At 58.1% G+C, this 23709-nt stretch overlaps 1 protein-coding gene across 1 annotated transcript in view; it reads left to right on the forward strand.

The window, feature by feature from the left end:
* The window catches only part of LOC119965738 (plectin-like), a 192050-nt gene that overhangs the window by 26284 nt on the left and 142057 nt on the right, over nt 1-23709 (forward strand). The window contains exon 3 of the mRNA XM_038796501.1: nt 14448-14537. Coding sequence (XP_038652429.1) covers nt 14448-14537 — 90 coding nt within the window. The remainder of the gene's footprint in view (nt 1-14447; nt 14538-23709) is intronic.

The following is a 23709-nucleotide window of genomic DNA, read 5'->3' on the forward strand; positions in this document are numbered from 1 at the left end:
TAGCACTGCTGCCTCACGGGGTGGCCCAGTGGCCCAGTGGGTTAGCCCTGCTGCCTCACGGGGTGGCCCAGTGGGTTAGCCCTGCTGCCCCACGGGGTGGCCCAGTGGCCCAGTGGGTTAGCCCTGCTGCCTCACGGGGTGGCCCAGTGGGTTAGCCCTGCTGCCTCACGGGGTGGCCCAGTGGGTTAGCACTGCTGCCTCACGGGGTGGCCCAGTGGGTTAGCACTGCTGCCCCACGGGGTGGCCCAGTGGGTTAGCCCTGCTGCCTCACGGGGTGGCCCAGTGGCCCAGTGGGTTAGCCCTGCTGCCCCACGGGGTGGCCCAGTGGGTTAGCCCTGCTGCCTCACGGGGTGGCCCAGTGGGTTAGCCCTGCTGCCCCACGGGGTGGCCCAGTGGGTTAGCCCTGCTGCCCCACGGGGTGGCCCAGTGGCCCAGTGGGTTAGCACTGCTGCCTCACGGGGTGGCCCAGTGGGTTAGCCCTGCTGCCTCACGGGGTGGCCCAGTGGCCCAGTGGGTTAGCACTGCTGCCTCACGGGGTGGCCCAGTGGGTTAGCCCTGCTGCCTCACAAGGTGGCCCAGTGGGTTAGCCCTGCTGCCTCACGGGGTGGCCCAGTGGGTTAGCCCTGCTGCCTCACGGGGTGGCCCAGTGGGTTAGCACTGCTGCCTCAAGGGGTGGCCCAGTGGGTTAGCACTGCTGCCTCACGGGGTGGCCCAGTGGGTTAGCACTGCTGCCTCACGGGGTGCAGTGGTTAGCCCTGCTGCCTCACGGGGTGGCCCAGTGGCCCAGTGGGTTAGCCCTGCTGCCTCACGGGGTGGCCCAGTGGGTTAGCCCTGCTGCCTCACGGGGTGGCCCAGTGGGTTAGCCCTGCAGCCTCACGGGGTGGCCCAGTGGGTTAGCCCTGCTGCCTCACGGGGTGGCCCAGTGGGTTAGCACTGCTGCCTCAAGGGGTGGCCCAGTGGGTTAGCACTGCTGCCTCACGGGGTGGCCCAGTGGGTTAGCACTGCTGCCTCACGGGGTGCAGTGGTTAGCCCTGCTGCCCCACGGGGTGGCCCAGTGGGTTAGCACTGCTGCCTCACGGGGTGGCCCAGTGGCCCAGTGGGTTAGCCCTGCAGCCTCACGGGGTGGCCCAGTGGCCCAGTGGGTTAGCCCTGCTGCCTCACGGGGTGGCCCAGTGGGTTAGCCCTGCAGCCTCACGGGGTGGCCCAGTGGGTTAGCCCTGCTGCCTCACGGGGTGGCCCAGTGGGTTAGCCCTGCTGCCTCACGGGGTGGCCCAGTGGGTTAGCCCTGCTGCCTCACGGGGTGGCCCAGTGGGTTAGCCCTGCTGCCTCACGGGGTGGCCCAGTGGGTTAGCACTGCTGCCTCACGGGGTGGCCCAGTGGGTTAGCCCTGCTGCCTCACGGGGTGGCCCAGTGGGTTAGCCCTGCTGCCCCACGGGGTGGCCCAGTGGGTTAGCCCTGCAGCCTCACGGGGTGGCCCAGTGGGTTAGCCCTGCTGCCTCACGGGGTGGCCCAGTGGGTTAGCACTGCTGCCTCACGGGGTGGCCCAGTGGGTTAGCACTGCTGCCTCACGGGGTGGCCCAGTGGGTTAGCCCTGCTGCCCCACGGGGTGGCCCAGTGGCCCAGTGGGTTAGCCCTGCTGCCTCACGGGGTGGCCCAGTGGGTTAGCCCTGCTGCCTCACGGGGTGGCCCAGTGGGTTAGCCCTGCTGCCTCACGGGGTGGCCCAGTGGGTTAGCACTGCTGCCTCACGGGGTGGCCCAGTGGCCCAGTGGGTTAGCACAGCTGCTTCACGGCACTGAGGTCCCAGGTTCGATCCCGGCTCTGGGTCACTGTCCGTGTGGAGTTTGCACATTCTCCCCGTGTCTGCGTGGGTTACACACCCACAACCCAAAGATGTGCAGGATAGGTAGATTGGCCACGCTAAATTGCCCCTTAATTGGAAAAAAATAATTGGGTACTCTAAATTTTTTAAAAAAGAATGAAGGGAGCTGGGTGACGTTTAAATGGAGGGGGAAGAAGCAGTCAGTGCAGGGAACCCCTGCGGTTGTTCCCCTCAATAACAGGTATACCGTTTTGGATACTATTGGGGGGGGGAACCTCCCAGAGGTCAGCCACGGTAACCAGGTCTCTGGCACGGAGTCTGTCCCTGTGGCTCAGAACGGAAGGGGGGGGGAGCAGGAGAGCATTAGTTATTGGAGACTCTATAGTTAGAGGGATAGAGGCGGTTCTGTGGCAGCGATAGAGGCTCATGGTTGGTGTGTTGCCTCCCGGGTGCCAAGGTCCGTGACGTCTCTCATCGTGATTTCAGGATCCTTAAGGGGGAGGGGGGGCAGCTATTAGTCGTGGTCCACATCGGCACCAACGACAGAGGTAGGTAAAGGGACGGGGATATAAAACAGGAATTCAGGGAGTTAGGGTGGAAGCTGAGAGCCAGGACAGCCCGTGTTGGCATCTCTGGTTTGTTGCCGGTGCCACGTGCTAGCGAGGTGAGGAACAGGGAGAGAGTGCAGATACACACGTGGCTACAGGGATGGTGTAGGAGGGAGGTGAGGAACAGGGAGAGAGTGCAGATACACACGTGGCTACAGGGATGGTGTAGGAGGGAGGTGAGGAACAGGGAGAGAGTGCAGATACACACGTGTATGCAGGGATGGTGTAGGAGGGAGGTGAGGAACAGGGAGAGAGTGCAGATACACACGTGTATGCAGGGATGGTGTAGGAGGGAGGGTTTCAGGTACATGGATAATTGGAGCACATTCTGGGGAAGGTGGGACCTGTACAAACAGGACGGGTTACACCTGAACCAGAAGGGCACCAATATCCTGGGAGGGAAATTTGCTACAGCTCTTCGGGGGGGTATAAATTAATTTGGCAGGGGGATGGGAAACTGATTTGTCGTCCAGGAGATAGCATTGCTGGAGTTTAGGAAGTTGAGGGTAGTGCAGTACTGAGGAAGGTACCAAGGTCACAAGAGTGGACCGGCAGGCATGAAGGTGGTTGGAAGTGTGTCTACTTCAATGCGAGGAGCATCAGGAATAAGGTTGGTGAGCTTGAAGCATGGATTGGTACCTGGGACTACGATGTTGTGGCCATTACGGAGACGTGGATAGAACACGGGCAGGAATGGTTGTTGGAAGTTCCGGGGTTTAGATGTTTCAGTAAGATTAGGGAAGGTGGTAAAAGGAGTGGAGGAATTGCATTGTTATTTTGTTATTCAAGGATAGTTTAATGGCTGCAGAAAGGCAGTTTGAGGAGGATCTGCCTACTGAGGTAGTGTGGGCTGAAGTTACAAATAGGAAAGGAGCGGTCACATTGTTAGGAGTTTTCTATAGGCCCCCAAACAGTAACAGAGATGTGGAGGAAAAGATTGCAATGCAGATTTTGAATAGGTGCGGTAGTCACAGGGTAGTTGTCATGGGTGACTTTAACTTTCCAAATATTGATTGGAACCACTATAATTCGAATAGTTTGGATGGGGCTGTTTTTATCCAGTGTGTGCAGGAGGGTTTCCTGACACAATATGTGGATAGACCGACAAGAGGCGGGACCACATTGGATTTGGTACTGGGTAATGAACCGGGCCAAGTGTTAGATTTGGTTTGGGAGAGCACTTTGGAGATAGTGACCACAATACAATTCAGTGACTTTCACTATTGCAATGGAGAGGGAGAGGGCCATAGGACAGGGCATGGTTTATAATTGGGGGAGGGGTAATTATGATGCGATTAGGCAAGAATTAGGGAGCATAATATGGAAACAGGAACTGTCAGGGATAGGCACAATTGAGATGTGGAGCTTGTTCAAGGAACAAATACTGCATGTCCTTGATGAAAATGAAAGGAAATGAAAATCGCTTATTGTCACGAGTAGGCTTCAAATGAAGTTACTGTGAAAAGCCCCTAGTCGCCACATTCCGGCGCCTGTTCGGGGAGGCTGTTACGGGATAGGTATGTCCCTGTCAGGCAGGGAGGAAATGGCCGTGTGAGGGAACCATGGTTCACAAAAGAGGTTGAATGTCTTGTCAAGAGGAAAAAGTAAGAGTATGTAAGGATGAGAAAACAAGGTTCAGTTAGGGCCCTTGAGGGATACAAGATAGCTGGGAAGGAGCTCAAGAAAGGGCTTAGGAGAGCTAGGAGGGGGCATGAGAAGTCCTTGTCAGGTCGGATCAAGGAAAACCCCGATTGGGTCAGTAACTGGCTATCACATAGAAGACAGAGGGTGGTGGCTGATAAATTTTCAACCTGGAGCCCAGTCACCAGCGGCGTACCACAGGGATCAGTGCTGGGTCCTCTGCTATTTGTGATTTTTATCAATGACTTGGATGATGGAGTTGAAGGTTGGGTTAGTAAATTTGCTGATGACACCAAGATTGGTGGAGTAGTGGATAATGTGGAGGGCTGTTATAGGCTGCAAAGAGACATTGATAGGATGCAGAGGTGGGCTGAAATGTGGCAGATGGAGTTTAACCCTGTTAATGTGAGGTGATTCATTTTGGTTGGACAAATTTGAATGCGGATTACAGGGTTAGGGGTAATTATGCTAGAGGGTTGGAGTTTAAGACTAGGGAGGTTATGTTGCAATTGTATAAGGTGTTAGTGAGGCCACACCTGGAGTATTGTGTTCAGTTTTGGTCTCCTTACTTGAGAAAGGACATACTGGCACTGGAGGGTGTGCAGAGGAGATTCACTAGGTTAATCCCAGAGCTGAAGGGGTTGGATTATGAGGAGAGGTTGAGTAGACTGGGACTGTACTCGTTGGAATTTAGAAGGATGAGGGGGGATCTTATAGAAACATTTAAAATTATGAAGGGAATAGATAGGATAGATGCGGGCAGGTTGTTTCCACTGGCGGGTGAAAGCAGAACTAGGGGGCATAGCCTCAAAATAAGGGGAAGTAGATTTAGGACTGAGTTTAGGAGGAACTTCTTCACCCAAAGGGTTGTGAATCTATGGAATTCCTTGCCCAGTGAAGCAGTTGAGGCTCCTTCATTAAATGTTTTTAAGGTAAAGATAGATAGTTTTTTGAAGAATAAAGGGATTAAGGGTTATGGTGTTCGGGCCAGAAAGTGGAGCTGAGTCCACAAAAGATCAGCCATGATCTCATTGAATGGCAGAGCAGGCTCGAGGGGCCAGATGGCCGACTCCTGCTCCTAGTTCTTATGTTCTTATGTTAACGGCAGGGTTCTGAAGAATGTGGAGGAGCAGAGAGATCTCGGAGTTCATGCCCATAGATCTCTGAAAGTTGCCACCCAAGTGGATAGAGCTGTGTAGAAGGCCTATAGTGTGTTGGCATTTATTAACAGGGGGATTGAGTTTAAGAGCTGCGGGGTTATGCTGCAACTGTACAAGACCTTGGTTAGACCACATTTGGAGTATTGTGTGCATTTCTGGTCACCTCATTATCGGAAGGATGTGGAAGCATTGGAAAGGGTGCAAAGGAGATTTACCAGGATGCTGCCTGGATTGCAGGATAGGTCTTATGAGGAAAGGTTGAGGGAGATAGGGCTTTTCTCTTTGGAGCGAAGGAGGATGAGAGGCGACTTAATTGAGGTTTATAAGATGATGACAGGGATAGATAGAGTAGACGTTCAGCGACTTTTTCCTCAGGTGGATGTAGCTGTTACAAGGGGGCATAACTATAAGGTTCATGGTGGGAGATATAGGAGGGATGTCCGAGGTAGGTTCTTTACTCAGAGAGTGGTTGGGGTGTGGAACGCACTCCCAGCTATGGTAGTGGAGTCGGACACTTTCAAGCGGTTCTTGGATAGGCACATGGAGTGCACTAAAATGATTGGGAGTCGCTTGATTTGATCTTGGTTTCAGACTAGTTCAGCACAACATCGTGGGCCGAAGGGCCTGTACTGTGCTGTACAGTTCTATGTTCTGTGTTCTTGGAGAGACTGAGCCCAGGCTGGGTATGGGAGAGAGAGAATGAAAGAGAGAAAGAGAGAGACTGAGCCCAGGCTGAGTACTGGAGAATGAGAGAGAGAATGAGAGAGAGAAAGAGAGAGAGAAAGAGAGAGAGAAAGAGAGACTGCGTTTAGTACCGATGGAGAGAGAGAACGAGTTTGAGACAGTGAGAGAGAAACAGACAGAGAGCAAGGCCGAATTACGCAGACAGAAACTTGCCAGGTACTGTGTGGTGAATAAAACATAGAACATAGAACATTACAGCGCAGTACAGGCCCTTCGGCCCTCGATGTTGCGCCGTCCTGTGAACCCCCTCTAAAGTCCAGCTACACTATTCCCTTATCGTCCATATGCCTATCCAATGACCATTTGAATGTGTTTAGTGTTGGCGAGTCCACTACTGTTGCAGGCAGGGCATTCCACGCCCTTACTACTCTCTGAGTAAAGAATCTACCTCTGACATCTGTCCTATATCTATATCCCCTCAATTTAAAGCTATGTCCCCTCGTGCTGGACATCACCATCCGAGGAAAAAGGCTCTCACTGTCCACCCTATCTAATCCTCTGATCATTTTGTATGCCTCAATTAAGGCACCTCTTAACCTTCTTCTCTCTAACGAAAACAGCCTCAAGTCCTTCAGCCTTTCCTCATATGATCTTCCCTCCATACCAGGCAACATCCTTGTAAATCTCCTCTGTACCCTTTCCAATACTTCCACATCCTTACTATAATGCGGCGACCAGAACTGCACGCAATACTCCAAATGCGGCCGCACCAGAGTTTTGTACAACTGCAACATGACCTCATGGCTCCAAAACTCAATTCCTCCACCAATAAAGGCTAACACACCGTACGCCTTCTTAACAACCCTCTAAACCTGGGTGGCAACTTTCAGGGATCTATGGACATGGACACTGAGATCTCTCTGCTCGTCCACACTACCAAGAATCTTACCATTAGCCCAGTACTCTGTCTTCCTGTTATTCCTTCCAAAATGAATCATCTCACACTTTTCTGCATTCGACTCCATTTGCCACCTGTCAGCCCAGCTCTGCAGCTTATCTATGTCCATCTGTAACTTGTAACATCCTTCTGCACTGTCCACAACTCCACCGACTTTAGTGTCATTTGCAAATTTACTCACCCATCCTTCTACGCCCTCCTCCAGGTCATTTATAAAAATGACAAACAGCAGCGGCCCCAAAACAGATCCTTGTGGCACACCACTAGTAACTGGACACCAGTCTGAACATTTCCCATTAACCACCACCCTGTGTCTTCTATCAGATAGCCAATTTCTGATCCAAACTGCTAAATCACCCTGAATCCCATGCCTCCGTATTTTCTGCAATAGCCTACCGTGGGGAACCTTATCAAACGCTTTACTGAAATCCATATACACCACATCAACTGCTTTACCCTCATCCACCTGTTTGGTCACCTTCTCGAAGAACTCAATAAGGTTTGTGAGGCACGACCCACCCTTCACAAAACCATGTTGACTATCTCTAATCAAATTATTCCTTTCCAGATGATTATACATCCTATCTCTTACAAACCTTTCTAAGACTTTTCCCACAACAGAAGTAAGGCTCACTGGTCTATAGTTACCGGGGTTATCTCTACTCCCTTCTTGAACAAGGGGACAACATTTGCTATCCTCCAGTCCTCTGGCACTATTCCTGTAGACAAAGATGACTTAAAGATCAAAGCCAAAGGCTCAGCAATCTCCTCCCTAGTTCCCAGAGAATCCTAGGATAAATCCCATCCGGCCCAGGGGACTTATCTATTTTCACACTTTCCGGAATCGCTAACACCTCCTCCTTATGAACCTCAAGCCCTTCTAGTCTAATAGCCTGTATCTCAGTATTCTCCTCGACAACGTTGTCTTTTTCCTGTGTGAATACAGACGAAACATACTCATTTAGCACCTCTCCTATCTCCTCGGACTCCACGCACAACTTCCCACTACTGTCCTTGACTGGCCCTACTCTTACCCTAGTCATTCTTTTATTCCTGACATATCTATAGAAAGCTTTAGGGTTATCCTTGATCCTACCTGCCAAAGACTTCTCATGTCCTCTCCTGGCTCTTCTTAGCTCTCTCTTTAGATCCTTCCTAGCTAACTTGTAGCTCTCGAGCGCCCTAACTGAACCATCACGTCTCATCTTTACATAAGCCTCCTTCTTCCTCTTGACAAGTGTTTCAACTGCTTTAGTAAACCATGGTTCCCTCGCTCGACCACTTCCTCCCTGCCTAACAGGTACATACTTATCAAGGACACGCAGTAGCTGTTCCTTGAACATGCTCCACATTTCCATTGTGCCCATCCCCTGCAGTTTTCCTCTCCAGCCGATGCATCCTAAGTCTTGTCTCATCACATCATAATTGCCTTTCCCCCAGATATAACTCTTGCCTTGCGGTATATACCTATCCCTTTCCATCACTAAAGTAAACGTAATCGAATTGTGGTTACTATCAGCAAAGTGCTCACCTACCTCCAAACCAGACACCTGTCCTGGTTCATTACCCAGTCACAAGATATGAGAGTCTGAGGCTCAGTTGCAATATTTTCGGAAGGTTAGAAATGGGGGTGAGGTCGGCTCCGAAATTAGAGTGGGTACGGGGTCTGTGTGGGTACGGGGTCTGTGTGGGTACGGGGTCTGTGTGGGGACGGGGTCTGTGTGGGGACGGGGTCTGTGTGGGGATGGGGTCTGTGTGGGTACGGGGTACGGGGTCTGTATGGGTACGGGGCGGGTCTGTGTGGGTACAGGGTCTGTGTGAGGACGGGGTCTGTATGGGGATGGGGTCTGTGTGGGTACGGGGTTTGTGTGGGTACGGGGTCTGTGTGGGTATGGGGCGGGTCTGTGTGGGTACGGGGTTGGGTCTGTGTGGGTACGGGGTTGGGTCTGTGTGGGTACGGGGCGGGTCTGTGTGGGTACGGGGTTGGGTCTGTGTGGGTACGGGGCGGGTCTGTGTGGGTACGGGGTTGAGTCTGTGTGGGTACGGGGTCTGTGTGGGTACGGGGTCTGTGGGTACGGGGTCTGTGTGGGTATGGGGTCTGTGGGTACGGGGTTGGGTCTGTGTGGGTACGGGGTACGGGGTCTGTGGGTACGGGGTCTGTGTGGGTATGGGGTCTGTGGGTACGGGGTTGGGTCAGTGTGGGTACAGGGTCTGTGTGGGTACGGGGTTGGGTCTGTGTGGGTACGGGGTTGGGTCTGTGTGGGTATGGGGTACGGGGTCTGTGTGGGTATGGGGTTGGGTCTGTGTGGGTATGGGGTTGGGTCTGTGTGGGTATGGGGTACGGGGTCTGTGTGGGTATGGGGTTGGGTCTGTGTGGGTATGGGGTACGGGGTCTGTGTGGGTATGGGGTTGGGTCTGTGTGGGTACAGGGTTGGGTCTGTGTGGGTACGGGGTTGGGTCTGTGTGGGTACGGGGTTGGGTCTGTGTGGGTATGGGGTACGGGGTCTGGGTGGGTACGGGGTCTGTGTGGGTACGGGGTTGGGTCTGTGTGGGTACGGGGTTGGGTCTGTGTGGGTACGGGGTACGGGGTCTGTGTGGGTATGGGGTTGGGTCTGTGTGGGTATGGGGTTGGGTCTGTGTGGGTACGGGGTACGGGGTCTGTGTGGGTACGGGGTTGGGTCTGTGTGGGTACGGGGTTGGGTCTGTGTGGGTACGGGGTTGGGTCTGTGTGGGTACGGGGTTGGGTCAGTGTGGGTACGGGGTACGGGGTCTGTGTGGGTACGGGGTCTGTGTGGGTACGGGGTTGGGTCTGTGTGGGTACGGGGTTGGGTCTGTGTGGGGATGGGGTACGGGGTCTGTGTGGGTACGGGGTTGGGTCTGTGTGGGTACGGGGCGGGTCTGTGTGGGTACGGGGTTGGGTCTGTGTGGGTACGGGGTCTGTGTGGGTACGGGGTCTGTGGGTACGGGGTCTGTGTGGGTACGGCGATGGGTCTGTGTGGGTACGGGGTACGGGGTCTGTGTGGGTATGGGGTCTGTGGGTACGGGGTTGGGTCAATGTGGGTACAGGGTCTGTGTGGGTACGGGGTTGGGTCTGTGTGGGTACGGGGTTGGGTCTGTGTGGGTATGGGGTACGGGGTCTGTGTGGGTATGGGGTTGGGTCTGTGTGGGTACGGGGTTGGGTCTGTGTGGGTACGGGGTTGGGTCTGTGTGGGTATGGGGTACGGGGTCTGTGTGGGTATGGGGTTGGGTCTGTGTGGGTACGGGGTTAGGTCTGTGTGGGTATGGGGTACGGGGTCTGGGTGGGTACGGGGTCTGTGTGGGTACGGGGTTGGGTCTGTGTGGGTACGGGGTTGGGTCTGTGTGGGTACGGGGTACGGGGTCTGTGTGGGTACGGGGTCTGTGTGGGTACGGGGTCTGTGTGGGTACGGGGTTGGGTCTGTGTGGGTACGGGGTACGGGGTCTGTGTGGGTACGGGGTATGGGGTCTGTGTGGGTACAGAGTCTGTGTGGGTATGGGGTACGGGGTCTGTGTGGGTACGAGGTACGGGGTCTGTGTGGGTACAGGGTACGGGGTCTGTGTGGGTATGGGGTACGGGGTCTGTGTGGGTACGGGGTACGGGGTCTGTGTGGGTATGGTGTTGGGTCTGTGTGGGTACGGGGTCTGTGTGGGTACGGGGTTGGGTCAGTGTGGGTACGGGGTCTTTGTGGGTACGGGCTGGGTCTGTGTGGGTACGGGGTTGGGTCTGTGTGGGTACGGGGTTGGGTCTGTGTGGGTACAGGGTTGGGTCTGTGTGGGTACGGGGTTGGGTCTGTGTGGGGATGGGGTACGGGGTCTGTGTGGGTACGGGGTTGGGTCTGTGTGGGTACGGGGTTGGGTCTGTGTGGGTATGGGGTACGGGGTCTGTGTGGGTACGGGGTTGGGTCTGTGTGGGTATGGGGTACGGGGTCTGTGTGGGTATGGGGTTGGGTCTGTGTGGGTACGGGGTACGGGGTCTGTGTGGGTACGGGGTTGGGTCTGTGTGGGTATGGGGTACGGGGTCTGTGTGGGTACGGGGTTGGGTCTGTGTGGGTATGGGGTATGGGGTCTGGGTGGGTACGGGGTCTGTGTGGGTACGGGGTTGGGTCTGTGTGGGTACGGGGTTGGGTCTGTGTGGGTACGGGTTTGGGTCTGTGTGGGTACGGGGTACGGGGTCTGTGTGGGTACGGGGTTGGGTCTGTGTGGGTACGGGGTACGGGGTCTGTGTGGGTACGGGGTCTGTGTGGGTACGGGGTCTGTGTGGGTACGGGGTTGGGTCTGTGTGGGTACGGGGTACGGGGTCTGTGTGGGTATGGGGTTGGGTCTGTGTGGGTACGGGGTACGGGGTCTGTGTGGGTACAGGGTCTGTGTGGGTATGGGGTACGGGGTCTGTGTGGGTACGGGGTACGGGGTCTGTGTGGGTACGGGGTTGGGTCTGTGTGGGTACGGGGTACGGGGTCTGTGTGGGTACGGGGTATGGGGTCTGTGTGGGTACAGGGTCTGTGTGGGTACGGGGTACGGGGTCTGTGTGGGTACGGGGTACGGGGTCTGTGTGGGTACAGGGTACGGGGTCTGTGTGGGTATGGGGTACGGGGTCTGTGTGGGTACGGGGTACGGGGTCTGTGTGGGTATGGTGTTGGGTCTGTGTGGGTACGGGGTTGGGTCAGTGTGGGTACGGGGTCTTTGTGGGTACGGGGTTGGGTCTGTGTGGGTACGGGGTTGGGTCTGTGTGGGTACAGGGTTGGGTCTGTGTGGGTACGGGGTTGGGTCTGTGTGGGGATGGGGTACGGGGTCTGTGTGGGTACGGGGTTGGGTCTGTGTGGGTACGGGGTTGGGTCTGTGTGGGTACGGGGTTGGGTCTGTGTGGGTACGGGGTTGGGTCAGTGTGGGTACGGGGTACGGGGTCTGTGTGGGTACGGGGTCTGTGTGGGTACGGGGTTGGGTCTGTGTGGGTACGGGGTTGGGTCTGTGTGGGGATGGGGTACGGGGTCTGTGTGGGTACGGGGTTGGGTCTGTGTGGGTACGGGGCGGGTCTGTGTGGGTACGGGGTTGGGTCTGTGTGGGTACGGGGTCTGTGTGGGTACGGGGTCTGTGTGGGTACGGGGTCTGTGTGGGTACGGCGATGGGTCTGTGTGGGTACGGGGTACGGGGTCTGTGTGGGTATGGGGTCTGTGGGTACGGGGTTGGGTCAATGTGGGTACAGGGTCTGTGTGGGTACGGGGTTGGGTCTGTGTGGGTACGGGGTTGGGTCTGTGTGGGTATGGGGTACGGGGTCTGTGTGGGTATGGGGTTGGGTCTGTGTGGGTACGGGGTTGGGTCTGTGTGGGTACGGGGTTGGGTCTGTGTGGGTATGGGGTACGGGGTCTGTGTGGGTATGGGGTTGGGTCTGTGTGGGTACGGGGTTAGGTCTGTGTGGGTATGGGGTACGGGGTCTGGGTGGGTACGGGGTCTGTGTGGGTACGGGGTTGGGTCTGTGTGGGTACGGGGTACGGGGTCTGTGTGGGTACGGGGTCTGTGTGGGTACGGGGTCTGTGTGGGTACGGGGTTGGGTCTGTGTGGGTACGGGGTACGGGGTCTGTGTGGGTACGGGGTATGGGGTCTGTGTGGGTACAGGGTCTGTGTGGGTATGGGGTACGGGGTCTGTGTGGGTACGAGGTACGGGGTCTGTGTGGGTACAGGGTACGGGGTCTGTGTGGGTATGGGGTACGGGGTCTGTGTGGGTACGGGGTACGGGGTCTGTGTGGGTATGGTGTTGGGTCTGTGTGGGTACGGGGTCTGTGTGGGTACGGGGTTGGGTCAGTGTGGGTACGGGGTCTTTGTGGGTACGGGCTGGGTCTGTGTGGGTACGGGGTTGGGTCTGTGTGGGTACGGGGTTGGGTCTGTGTGGGTACAGGGTTGGGTCTGTGTGGGTACGGGGTTGGGTCTGTGTGGGTACAGGGTTGGGTCTGTGTGGGTACGGGGTTGGGTCTGTGTGGGTACGGGGTTGGGTCTGTGTGGGTACAGGGTTGGGTCTGTGTGGGTACGGGGTTGGGTCTGTGTGGGGATGGGGTACGGGGTCTGTGTGGGTACGGGGTTGGGTCTGTGTGGGTACGGGGTTGGGTCTGTGTGGGTATGGGGTACGGGGTCTGTGTGGGTACGGGGTTGGGTCTGTGTGGGTATGGGGTACGGGGTCTGTGTGGGTATGGGGTTGGGTCTGTGTGGGTACGGGGTACGGGGTCTGTGTGGGTACGGGGTTGGGTCTGTGTGGGTATGGGGTACGGGGTCTGTGTGGGTACGGGGTTGGGTCTGTGTGGGTATGGGGTACGGGGTCTGGGTGGGTACGGGGTCTGTGTGGGTACGGGGTTGGGTCTGTGTGGGTACGGGGTTGGGTCTGTATGGGTACGGGTTTGGGTCTGTGTGGGTACGGGGTACGGGGTCTGTGTGGGTACGGGGTTGGGTCTGTGTGGGTACGGGGTACGGGGTCTGTGTGGGTACGGGGTCTGTGTGGGTACGGGGTCTGTGTGGGTACGGGGTTGGGTCTGTGTGGGTACGGGGTACGGGGTCTGTGTGGGTATGGGGTTGGGTCTGTGTGGGTACGGGGTACGGGGTCTGTGTGGGTACAGGGTCTGTGTGGGTATGGGGTACGGGGTCTGTGTGGGTACGGGGTACGGGGTCTGTGTGGGTACGGGGTTGGGTCTGTGTGGGTACGGGGTACGGGGTCTGTGTGGGTACGGGGTATGGGGTCTGTGTGGGTACAGGGTCTGTGTGGGTACGGGGTACGGGGTCTGTGTGGGTACGGGGTACGGGGTCTGTGTGGGTACGGGGTACGGGGTCTGTGTGGGTATGGGGTACGGGGTCTGTGTGGGTACGGGGTACGGGGTCTGTGTGGGTATGGTGTTGGGTCTGTGTGGGTACGGGGTTGGGTCAGTGTGGGTACGGGGTCTTTGTGGGTACGGGGTTGGGTCTGTGTGGGTACGGGGTTGGGTCTGTGTGGGTACAGGGTTGGGTCTGTGTGGGTACGGGGTTGGGTCTGTGTGGGGATGGGGTACGGGGTCTGTGTGGGTACGGGGTTGGGTCTGTGTGGGTACAGGGTTGGGTCTGTGTGGGTACGGGGTTGGGTCTGTGTGGGTACGGGGTTGGGTCTGTGTGGGTATGGGGTACGGGGTCTGTGGGTACGGGGTACGGGGTCTGTGTGGGTACGGGGTTGGGTCTGTGTGGGTACGGGGTACGGGGTCTGTGTGGGGATGGGGTCTGTGTGGGTACGGGGTACGGGGTCTGTGTGGGGATGGGGTCTGTGTGGGTACAGGGTTGGGTCTGTGCGAGTACGGGGTTGGGTCTGTGTGGGTACGGGGTACGGGTTCTGTGTGGGTACGGGGTACGGGGTCTGTGTGGGTACGGGGTACGGGTTCTGTGTGGGTACGGGGTACGGGGTCTGTGTGGGTACGGGGTACGGAGTCTGTGGTTGATGTGGGTTATTGACGAACTCTGGTAGTTTTCTGTTTTGATGTTTAGTGTTTGGTTTGTGTTGTTTCGATGATTTTATCTATTTCCACAAGTTAATTAATTTGTGTATTTGTCACAGGCACATCGCAGTGTGGATGACCTTTATGAAGATTTACGAGATGGACATAACCTGATTTCTCTCCTTGAAGTTCTCTCGGGTGATTCCTTGGTAAGTCCCAAAAATGTCAATTTCTTTGCAAACTAACCCCAGCGTTGCATTTCCTCCCAGCAAATGTTGCAACTAACAGATTTGAAACTGAACCCCACAACCCTACAACTAATTATTCAACATTAACCTCACTCTGATTCAACCCTGTCCGAGCGGTCACTCTGAGCCTCACTGTGGGGTCTGTCCGAGCGGTCACTCTGAGACCCCTCACTGTGAGGTCTGTCCGAGCGGTCACTCTGAGCCTCACTGTGACGTCTGTCCGAGCGGTCACTCTGAGCCTCACTGTGGGGTCTGTCCGAGCGGTCACTCTGAGCCTCACTGTGGGGTCTGTCCGAGCGGTCACTCTGAGCCTCACTGTGGGGTCTGTCCGAGCGGTCACTCTGAGCCTCACTGTGGGGTCTGTCCGAGCGGTCACTCTGAGCCTCACCGTGAGGTCTGTCCGAGCGGTCACTCTGAGCCTCACTGTGAGGTCTGTCCGAGCGGTCACTCTGAGCCTCACTGTGAGGTCTGTCCGAGCGGTCACTCTGAGCCTCACCGTGAGGTCTGTCCGAGCGGTCACTCTGAGCCTCACTGTGGGGTCTGTGCGAGCGGTCACTCTGAGCCTCACTGTGAGGTCTGTCCGAGCGGTCACTCTGAGCCTCACTGTGGGGTCTGTGCGAGCGGTCACTCTGAGCATCACTGTGGGGTCTGTCCGAGCGGTCACTCTGAGCCTCACTGTGAGGTCTGTCCGAGCGGTCACTCTGAGCATCACTGTGGGGTCTGTCCGAGCGGTCACTCTGAGCCTCACTGTGAGGTCTGTCCGAGCGGTCACTCTGAGACCCCTCACTGTGGGTCTGTTCGAGCGGTCACTCTGAGCCTCACTGTGAGGTCTGTCCGAGCGGTCACTCTGAGCCTCACTGTGAGGTCTGTCCGAGCGGTCCACTCTGAGCCTCACTGTGAGGTCTGTCCGAGCGGTCACTCTGAGCCTCACTGTGAGGTCCTGTCCGAGCGGTCACTCTGAGCCTCACTGTGGGGTCTGTCCGAGCGGGTCACTCTGAGCATCACTGTGAGGTCTGTCCGAGCGGTCACTCTGAGCCTCACTGTGGGGTCTGTCCGAGCGGTCAATCTGAGCCTCACTGTGAGGTCTGTGCCGAGCGGTCACTCTGAGCCTCACTGTGAGGTCTGTCCGAGCGGGTCACTCTGAGCCTCACTGTGAGGGTCTGTCCGAGCGGATCACTCTGAGCCTCACTGTGGGGTCTGTCGAGACGGTCACTCTGAGCCTCAATGTGGGTCTGTCCGAGCGGTCACTCTGAGACCCCTCACTGTGGAGGTCTGTCCGAGCGGTCACTCTGAGCCTCACTGTGAGGTCTGTCGAGCGGGTCCACTCTGAGACACCTCACTGTGGGTGCGTCTGTTCCGATGCGGTCACTCTGAGACTCCTGTGGGGTCTGTCCGAGCGGTTCCACTCTGAGCCTCACTCGTGGGGTCTGTCCGAGCGGTTCACTCTGAGCCTCATGTGACGTCTGTCCGAGAGGTCACTCTGAGCCTCACTGTGGGGTATGTAGAAGCGGTCACACTGAGTCTCCCTGTGAGGTCTGTTCACGAGCGGTCACTCTTAGACCCTCATGCTGGGTCTGTCAGAGCGGTTACTCTGGAGCCATCTCTGTATAAGGTCTGTTAGAGCGGTCACTCTGGACCCCTCACTGTGGGGTCTGTCGAGCGGTCACTCTGAGCCTCACTGTGAGGTCTGTCCGAGCGGTCACTCTGAGCCTCACTGTGGGGTCTGTCCGAGCGGTCACTCTGAGCCTCACTGTGAGGTCTGTCTGAGCGGTCACCTCTGAGACCCCTCACTGTGGGGTCTGTCCGAGCGGTCACTCTGAGCCTCACTGTGGGGTCTGTCCGAGCGGTCACTCTGAGACCCCTCCACGTGTGGTCTGTCCGAGCGGTCACTCTGAGACCCCTCACTGTGGGTCTGTCCGAGCGGTCACTCTGAGCATCACTGTGGGGTCTGTCCGAGCGGTCACTCTGAGCCTCACTGTGGGGTCTGTCCGAGCGGTCACTCTGAGCCTCACTGTGAGGTCTGTCCGAGCGGTCACTCTGAGACCCCTCACTGTGGGGTCTGTCCGAGCGGTCACTCTGAGACCCCTCACTGTGGGGTCTGTCCGAGCGGTCACTCTGAGCCTCACTGTGAGGTCTGTCGAGCGGTCACTCTGAGACCCCTCACTGTGGGGTCTATCCGAGCGGTCACTCTGAGCCTCACTGTGAGGTCTGTCCGAGCGGTCACTCTGAGCCTCACTGTGGGGTCTGTCCGAGCGGTCACTCTGAGCCTCACTGTGGGGTCTGTCCGAGCGGTCACTCTGAGCCTCACTGTGAGGTCTGTCCGAGCGGTCACTCTGAGACCCCTCACTGTGAGGTCTGTCCGAGCGGTCACTCTGAGCCTCACTGTGGGGTCTGTCCGAGCGGTCACTCTGAGCCTCACTGTGAGGTCTGTCCGAGCGGTCACTCTGAGACCCCTCACTGTGAGGTCTGTCCGAGCGGTCACTCTGAGCCTCACTGTGGGGTCTGTCCGAGCGGTCACTCTGAGCCTCACTGTGAGGTCTGTCCGAGCGGTCACTCTGAGACCCCTCACTGTGGGTCTGTCCGGGCCGTCACTCTGAGCCTCACTGTGGGGTCTGTCCGAGCGGTCACTCTGAGCCTCACTGTGAGGTCTGTCCGAGCGGTCACTCTGAGACCCTCACTGTGGGTCTGTCCGAGCGGTCACTCTGAGCCTCACTGTGAGGTCTGTCCGAGCGGTCACTCTGAGCATCACTGTGGGGTCTGTCCGAGCGGTCACTCTGAGCCTCACTGTGGGGTCTGTCCGAGCGGTCACTCTGAGACCCCTCACTGTGGGGTCTGTCCGAGCGGTCACTCTGAGCCTCACTGTGGGTCTGTCCGAGCGGTCACTCTGAGCCTCACTGTGGGGTCTGTCCGAGCGGTCACTCTGAGCCTCACTGTGAGGTCTGTCCGAGCGGTCACTCTGAGCCTCACTGTGGGGTCTGTCCGAGCGGTCACTCTGAGCCTCACTGTGGGGTCTGTCCGAGCGGTCACTCTGAGACCCCTCACTGTGAGGTCTGTCCGAGCGGTCACTCTGAGCCTCACTGTGAGGTCTGTCTGAGCGGTCACTCTGAGACCCCTCACTGTGGGGTCTGTCCGAGCGGTCACTCTGAGCCTCACTGTGGGGTCTGTCCGAGCGGTCACTCTGAGCCTCACTGTGGGGTCTGTCCGAGCGGTCACTCTGAGCCTCATTGTGCGTCTGTCCGAGCGGTCACTCTGAGCCTCACTGTGGGGTCTGTCCGAGCGGTCACCCTGAGCCTCACTGTGAGGTCTGTCCGAGCGGTCACTCTGAGACCCCTCACTGTGGGTCTGTCCGAGCGGTCACTCTGAGCCTCTCTGTGAGGTCTGTCTGAGCGGTCACTCTGAGACCCCTCACTGTGGGGTCTGTCCGAGCGGTCACTCTGAGCCTCATTGTGCGTCTGTCCGAGCGGTCACTCTGAGCCTCACTGTGGGGTCTGTCCGAGCGGTCACTCTGAGACCCCTCACTGTGGGTCTGTCCGAGCGGTCACTCTGAGCCTCACTGTGAGGTCTGTCCGAGCGGTCACTCTGAGCCTCACTGTGAGGTCTGTCCGAGCGGTCACTCTGAGACCCCTCACTGTGGGGTCTGTCCGAGCGGTCACTCTGAGCCTCTCTGTGGGGTCTGTCCGAGCGGTCACTCTGAGCCTCACTGTGGGGTCTGTCCGAGCGGTCACTCTGAGACCCCTCACTGTGAGGTCTGTCCGAGCGGTCACTCTGAGACCCCTCACTGTGAGGTCTGTCCGAGCGGTCACTCTGAGCCTCACTGTGGGGTCTGTCCGAGCGGTCACTCTGAGACCCCTCACTGTGGGGTCTGTCCGAGCGGTCACTCTGAGCCTCACTGTGAGGTCTGTCCGAGCGGTCACTCTGAGCCTCACTGTGGGGTCTGTCCGAGCGGTCACTCTGAGCCTCACTGTGGGGTCTGTCCGAGCGGTCACTCTGAGCCTCACTGTGAGGTCTGTCCGAGCGGTCACTCTGAGACCCCTCACTGTGAGGTCTGTCCGAGCGGTCACTCTGAGCCTCACTGTGGGGTCTGTCCGAGCGGTCACTCTGAGACCCCTCACTGTGGGGTCTGTCCGAGCGGTCACTCTGAGCCTCACTGTGGGGTCTGTCCGAGCGGTCACTCTGAGACCCCTCACTGTGAGGTCTGTCCGAGCGGTCACTCTGAGCCTCACTGTGGGGTCTGTCCGAGCGGTCACTCTGAGACCCCTCACTGTGAGGTCTGTCCGAGCGGTCACTCTGAGCCTCACTGTGGGGTCTGTGCGAGCGGTCACTCTGAGCATCACTGTGGGGTCTGTCCGAGCGGTCACTCTGAGACCCCTCACTGTGTGGTCTGTCCGAGCGGTCACTCTGAGACCCCTCACTGTGAGGTCTGTCCGAGCGGTCACTCTGAGCCTCACTGTGAGGTCTGTCCGAGCGGTCACTCTGAGCCTCACTGTGGGGTCTGTCCGAGCGGTCACTCTGAGACCCCTCACTGTGGGGTCTGTCCGAGCGGTCACTCTGAGCCTCACTGTGGGGTCTGTCCGAGCGGTCACTCTGAGACCCCTCACTGTGGGGTCTGTCCGAGCGGTCACTCTGAGCCTCACTGTGGGGTCTGTCCGAGCGGTCACTCTGAGACCCCTCACTGTGGGGTCTGTCCGAGCGGTCACTCTGAGCCTCACTGTGGGGTCTGTCCGAGCGGTCACTCTGAGACCCCTCACTGTGGGGTCTGTCCGAGCGGTCACTCTGAGCCTCACTGTGAGGTCTGTCCGAGCGGTCACTCTGAGCCTCACTGTGGGGTCTGTCCGAGCGGTCACTCTGAGCCTCACTGTGAGGTCTGTCTGAGCGGTCACTCTGAGACCCCTCACTGTGGGGTCTGTCCGAGCGGTCACTCTGAGCCTCACTGTGGGGTCTGTCCGAGCGGTCACTCTGAGACCCCTCACTGTGTGGTCTGTCCGAGCGGTCACTCTGAGACCCCTCACTGTGGGTCTGTCCGAGCGGTCACTCTGAGCATCACTGTGGGGTCTGTCCGAGCGGTCACTCTGAGCCTCACTGTGGGGTCTGTCCGAGCGGTCACTCTGAGCCTCACTGTGAGGTCTGTCCGAGCGGTCACTCTGAGACCCCTCACTGTGGGGTCTGTCCGAGCGGTCACTCTGAGACCCCTCACTGTGGGGTCTGTCCGAGCGGTCACTCTGAGCCTCACTGTGAGGTCTGTCCGAGCGGTCACTCTGAGACCCCTCACTGTGGGGTCTATCCGAGCGGTCACTCTGAGCCTCACTGTGAGGTCTGTCCGAGCGGTCACTCTGAGCCTCACTGTGGGGTCTGTCCGAGCGGTCACTCTGAGCCTCACTGTGGGGTCTGTCCGAGCGGTCACTCTGAGCCTCACTGTGAGGTCTGTCCGAGCGGTCACTCTGAGACCCCTCACTGTGAGGTCTGTCCGAGCGGTCACTCTGAGCCTCACTGTGGGGTCTGTCCGAGCGGTCACTCTGAGCCTCACTGTGAGGTCTGTCCGAGCGGTCACTCTGAGACCCCTCACTGTGAGGTCTGTCCGAGCGGTCACTCTGAGCCTCACTGTGGGGTCTGTCCGAGCGGTCACTCTGAGCCTCACTGTGAGGTCTGTCCGAGCGGTCACTCTGAGACCCCTCACTGTGGGTCTGTCCGAGCGGTCACTCTGAGCCTCACTGTGGGGTCTGTCCGAGCGGTCACTCTGAGCCTCACTGTGAGGTCTGTCCGAGCGGTCACTCTGAGACCCCTCACTGTGGGTCTGTCCGAGCGGTCACTCTGAGCCTCACTGTGAGGTCTGTCCGAGCGGTCACTCTGAGCATCACTGTGGGGTCTGTCCGAGCGGTCACTCTGAGCCTCACTGTGGGGTCTGTCCGAGCGGTCACTCTGAGACCCCTCACTGTGGGGTCTGTCCGAGCGGTCACTCTGAGCCTCACTGTGGGTCTGTCCGAGCGGTCACTCTGAGCCTCACTGTGGGGTCTGTCCGAGCGGTCACTCTGAGACCCCTCACTGTGTGGTCTGTCCGAGCGGTCACTCTGAGACCCCTCACTGTGAGGTCTGTCCGAGCGGTCACTCTGAGCCTCACTGTGGGGTCTGTCCGAGCGGTCACTCTGAGACCCCTCACTGTGTGGTCTGTCCGAGCGGTCACTCTGAGACCCCTCACTGTGAGGTCTGTCCGAGCGGTCACTCTGAGACCCCTCACTGTGGGGTCTGTCCGAGCGGTCACTCTGAGCCTCACTGTGGGGTCTGTCCGAGCGGTCACTCTGAGACCCCTCACTGTGAGGTCTGTCCGAGCGGTCACTCTGAGCCTCACTGTGAGGTCTGTCCGAGCGGTCACTCTGAGCCTCACTGTGGGGTCTGTCCGAGCGGTCACTCTGAGCCTCACTGTGGGGTCTGTCCGAGCGGTCACTCTGAGACCCCTCACTGTGAGGTCTGTCCGAGCGGTCACTCTGAGACCCCTCACTGTGAGGTCTGTCCGAGCGGTCACTCTGAGCCTCACTGTGAGGTCTGTCCGAGCGGTCACTCTGAGCCTCACTGTGAGGTCTGTCCGAGCGGTCACTCTGAGACCCCTCACTGTGAGGTCTGTCCGAGCGGTCACTCTGAGCCTCACTGTGGGGTCTGTCCGAGCGGTCACTCTGAGCCTCACTGTGAGGTCTGTCCGAGCGGTCACTCTGAGCCTCACTGTGGGGTCTGTCCGAGCGGTCACTCTGAGACCCCTCACTGTGGGGTCTGTCCGAGCGGTCACTCTGAGCCTCTCTGTGGGGTCTGTCCGAGCGGTCACTCTGAGCCTCACTGTGAGGTCTGTCCGAGCGGTCACTCTGAGCCTCACTGTGAGGTCTGTCCGAGCGGTCACTCTGAGCCTCACTGTGAGGTCTGTCCGAGCGGTCACTCTGAGCCTCACTGTGAGGTCTGTCCGAGCGGTCACTCTGAGCCTCACTGTGGGGTCTGTCTGAGCGGTCACTCTGAGCCTCACTGTGAGGTCTGTCCGAGCGGTCACTCTGAGCCTCACTGTGGGGTCTGTCCGAGCGGTCACTCTGAGCCTCACTGTGGGGTCTGTCCGAGCGGTCACTCTGAGCCTCACTGTGGGGTCTGTCCGAGCGGTCACTCTGAGCCTCACTGTGGGGTCTGTCCGAGCGGTCACTCTGAGACCCCTCACTGTGAGGTCTGTCCGAGCGGTCACTCTGAGCCTCACTGTGGGGTCTGTCCGAGCGGTCCCTCTGAGACCCCTCACTGTGGGTCTGTCCGAGCGGTCACTCTGAGACCCCTCACTGTGGGTCTGTCCGAGCGGTCACTCTGAGCCTCACTGTGGGGTCTGTCCGAGCGGTCACTCTGAGCCTCACTGTGGGGTCTGTCCGAGCGGTCACTCTGAGCCTCACTGTGAGGTCTGTCCGAGCGGTCACTCTGAGCCTCACTGTGGGGTCTGTCCGAGCGGTCACTCTGAGCCTCACTGTGGGGTCTGTCCGAGCGGTCACTCTGAGCCTCACTGTGAGGTCTGTCCGAGCGGTCACTCTGAGCCTCACTGTGAGGTCTGTCCGAGCGGTCACTCTGAGCCTCACTGTGGGGTCTGTCCGAGCGGTCACTCTGAGCCTCACTGTGGGGTCTGTCCGAGCGGTCACTCTGAGCCTCACTGTGAGGTCTGTCCGAGCGGTCACTCTGAGACCCCTCACTGTGAGGTCTGTCCGAGCGGTCACTCTGAGCCTCACTGTGAGGTCTGTCCGAGCGGTCACTCTGAGACCCCTCACTGTGGGTCTGTCCGAGCGGTCACTCTGAGCCTCACTGTGAGGTCTGTCCGAGCGGTCACTCTGAGCCTCACTGTGAGGTCTGTCCGAGCGGTCACTCTGAGACCCCTCACTGTGGGTCTGTCCGAGCGGTCACTCTGAGCCTCACTGTGAGGTCTGTCCGAGCGGTCACTCTGAGACCCCTCACTGTGAGGTCTGTCCGAGCGGTCACTCTGAGCCTCACTGTGAGGTCTGTCCGAGCGGTCACTCTGAGCCTCACTGTGAGGTCTGTCCGAGCGGTCACTCTGAGACCCCTCACTGTGAGGTCTGTCCGAGCGGTCACTCTGAGCCTCACTGTGAGGTCTGTCCGAGCGGTCACTCTGAGCCTCACTGTGGGGTCTGTCCGAGCGGTCACTCTGAGCCTCACTGTGGGGTCTGTCCGAGCGGTCACTCTGAGCCTCACTGTGGGGTCTGTCCGAGCGGTCACTCTGAGCCTCACTGTGGGGTCTGTCCGAGCGGTCACTCTGAGACCCCTCACTGTGGGGTCTGTCCGAGCGATCACTCTGAGACCCCTCACTGTGGGGTCTGTCCGAGCGGTCACTCTGAGCCTCACTGTGAGGTCTGTCTGAGCGGTCACTCTGAGCCTCACTGTGGGGTCTGTCCGAGCGGTCACTCTGAGACCCCTCACTGTGGGGTCTGTCCGAGCGGTCACTCTGAGACCCCTCACTGTGGGGTCTGTCCGAGCGGTCACTCTGAGCCTCACTGTGAGGTCTGTCCGAGTGGTCACTCTGAGCCTCTCTGTGTGGGCTCTCTCTGGGCCGCTACTCTGAGACCCCTGACTGTGGGGCAGACTGTGGTAGGGTGTGTGAGGGTCTGAGTGTTCTCAGACCTGGTTGAATGCTCTGTTTTTCACCTTTATTGCTGCTTCCCTCTCTCGCTGGTTTTCTTTAATTTATCTCTAATCTCAGAGACTCATGTTGCCAATTCCACCAGCCTGATGTGGGGGAGGAAGGCGTTAAGAGGTTGGAGCTGGTCATGGAGGATCAGAAGAGAGATCGGGTTGTTTGCGGGTTAGAGGCTGATGTATGAACAGGAGGAGGCCATTCAGCCCCTTGAGTCTGCTCCACCATTTAATAAATCATTACTGATCTGATAATAACCTCAAATCTTAATTGAAAACTTCATTGAAATGAAATTTCACTTCATTTCATCTGCAGCCCACCCACCCCCATAACCTTTCACCCACCCCCCCTTGTTAATCAGGAATTTAAGCAGCTCTGCCTTAAAAATATTCAAAGATTCTGCTTCTTCAGGACGAGAGATCCAGAACTCACCGGGGGCTTTCTCCAGATAAACATTTTATCTCCGTCCTCAATGAGCTGCTC

This window comes from Scyliorhinus canicula, chromosome 5 (assembly GCF_902713615.1).
Source record: "Scyliorhinus canicula chromosome 5, sScyCan1.1, whole genome shotgun sequence".
Classification (NCBI taxonomy): Eukaryota; Metazoa; Chordata; class Chondrichthyes; order Carcharhiniformes; family Scyliorhinidae; genus Scyliorhinus; species Scyliorhinus canicula.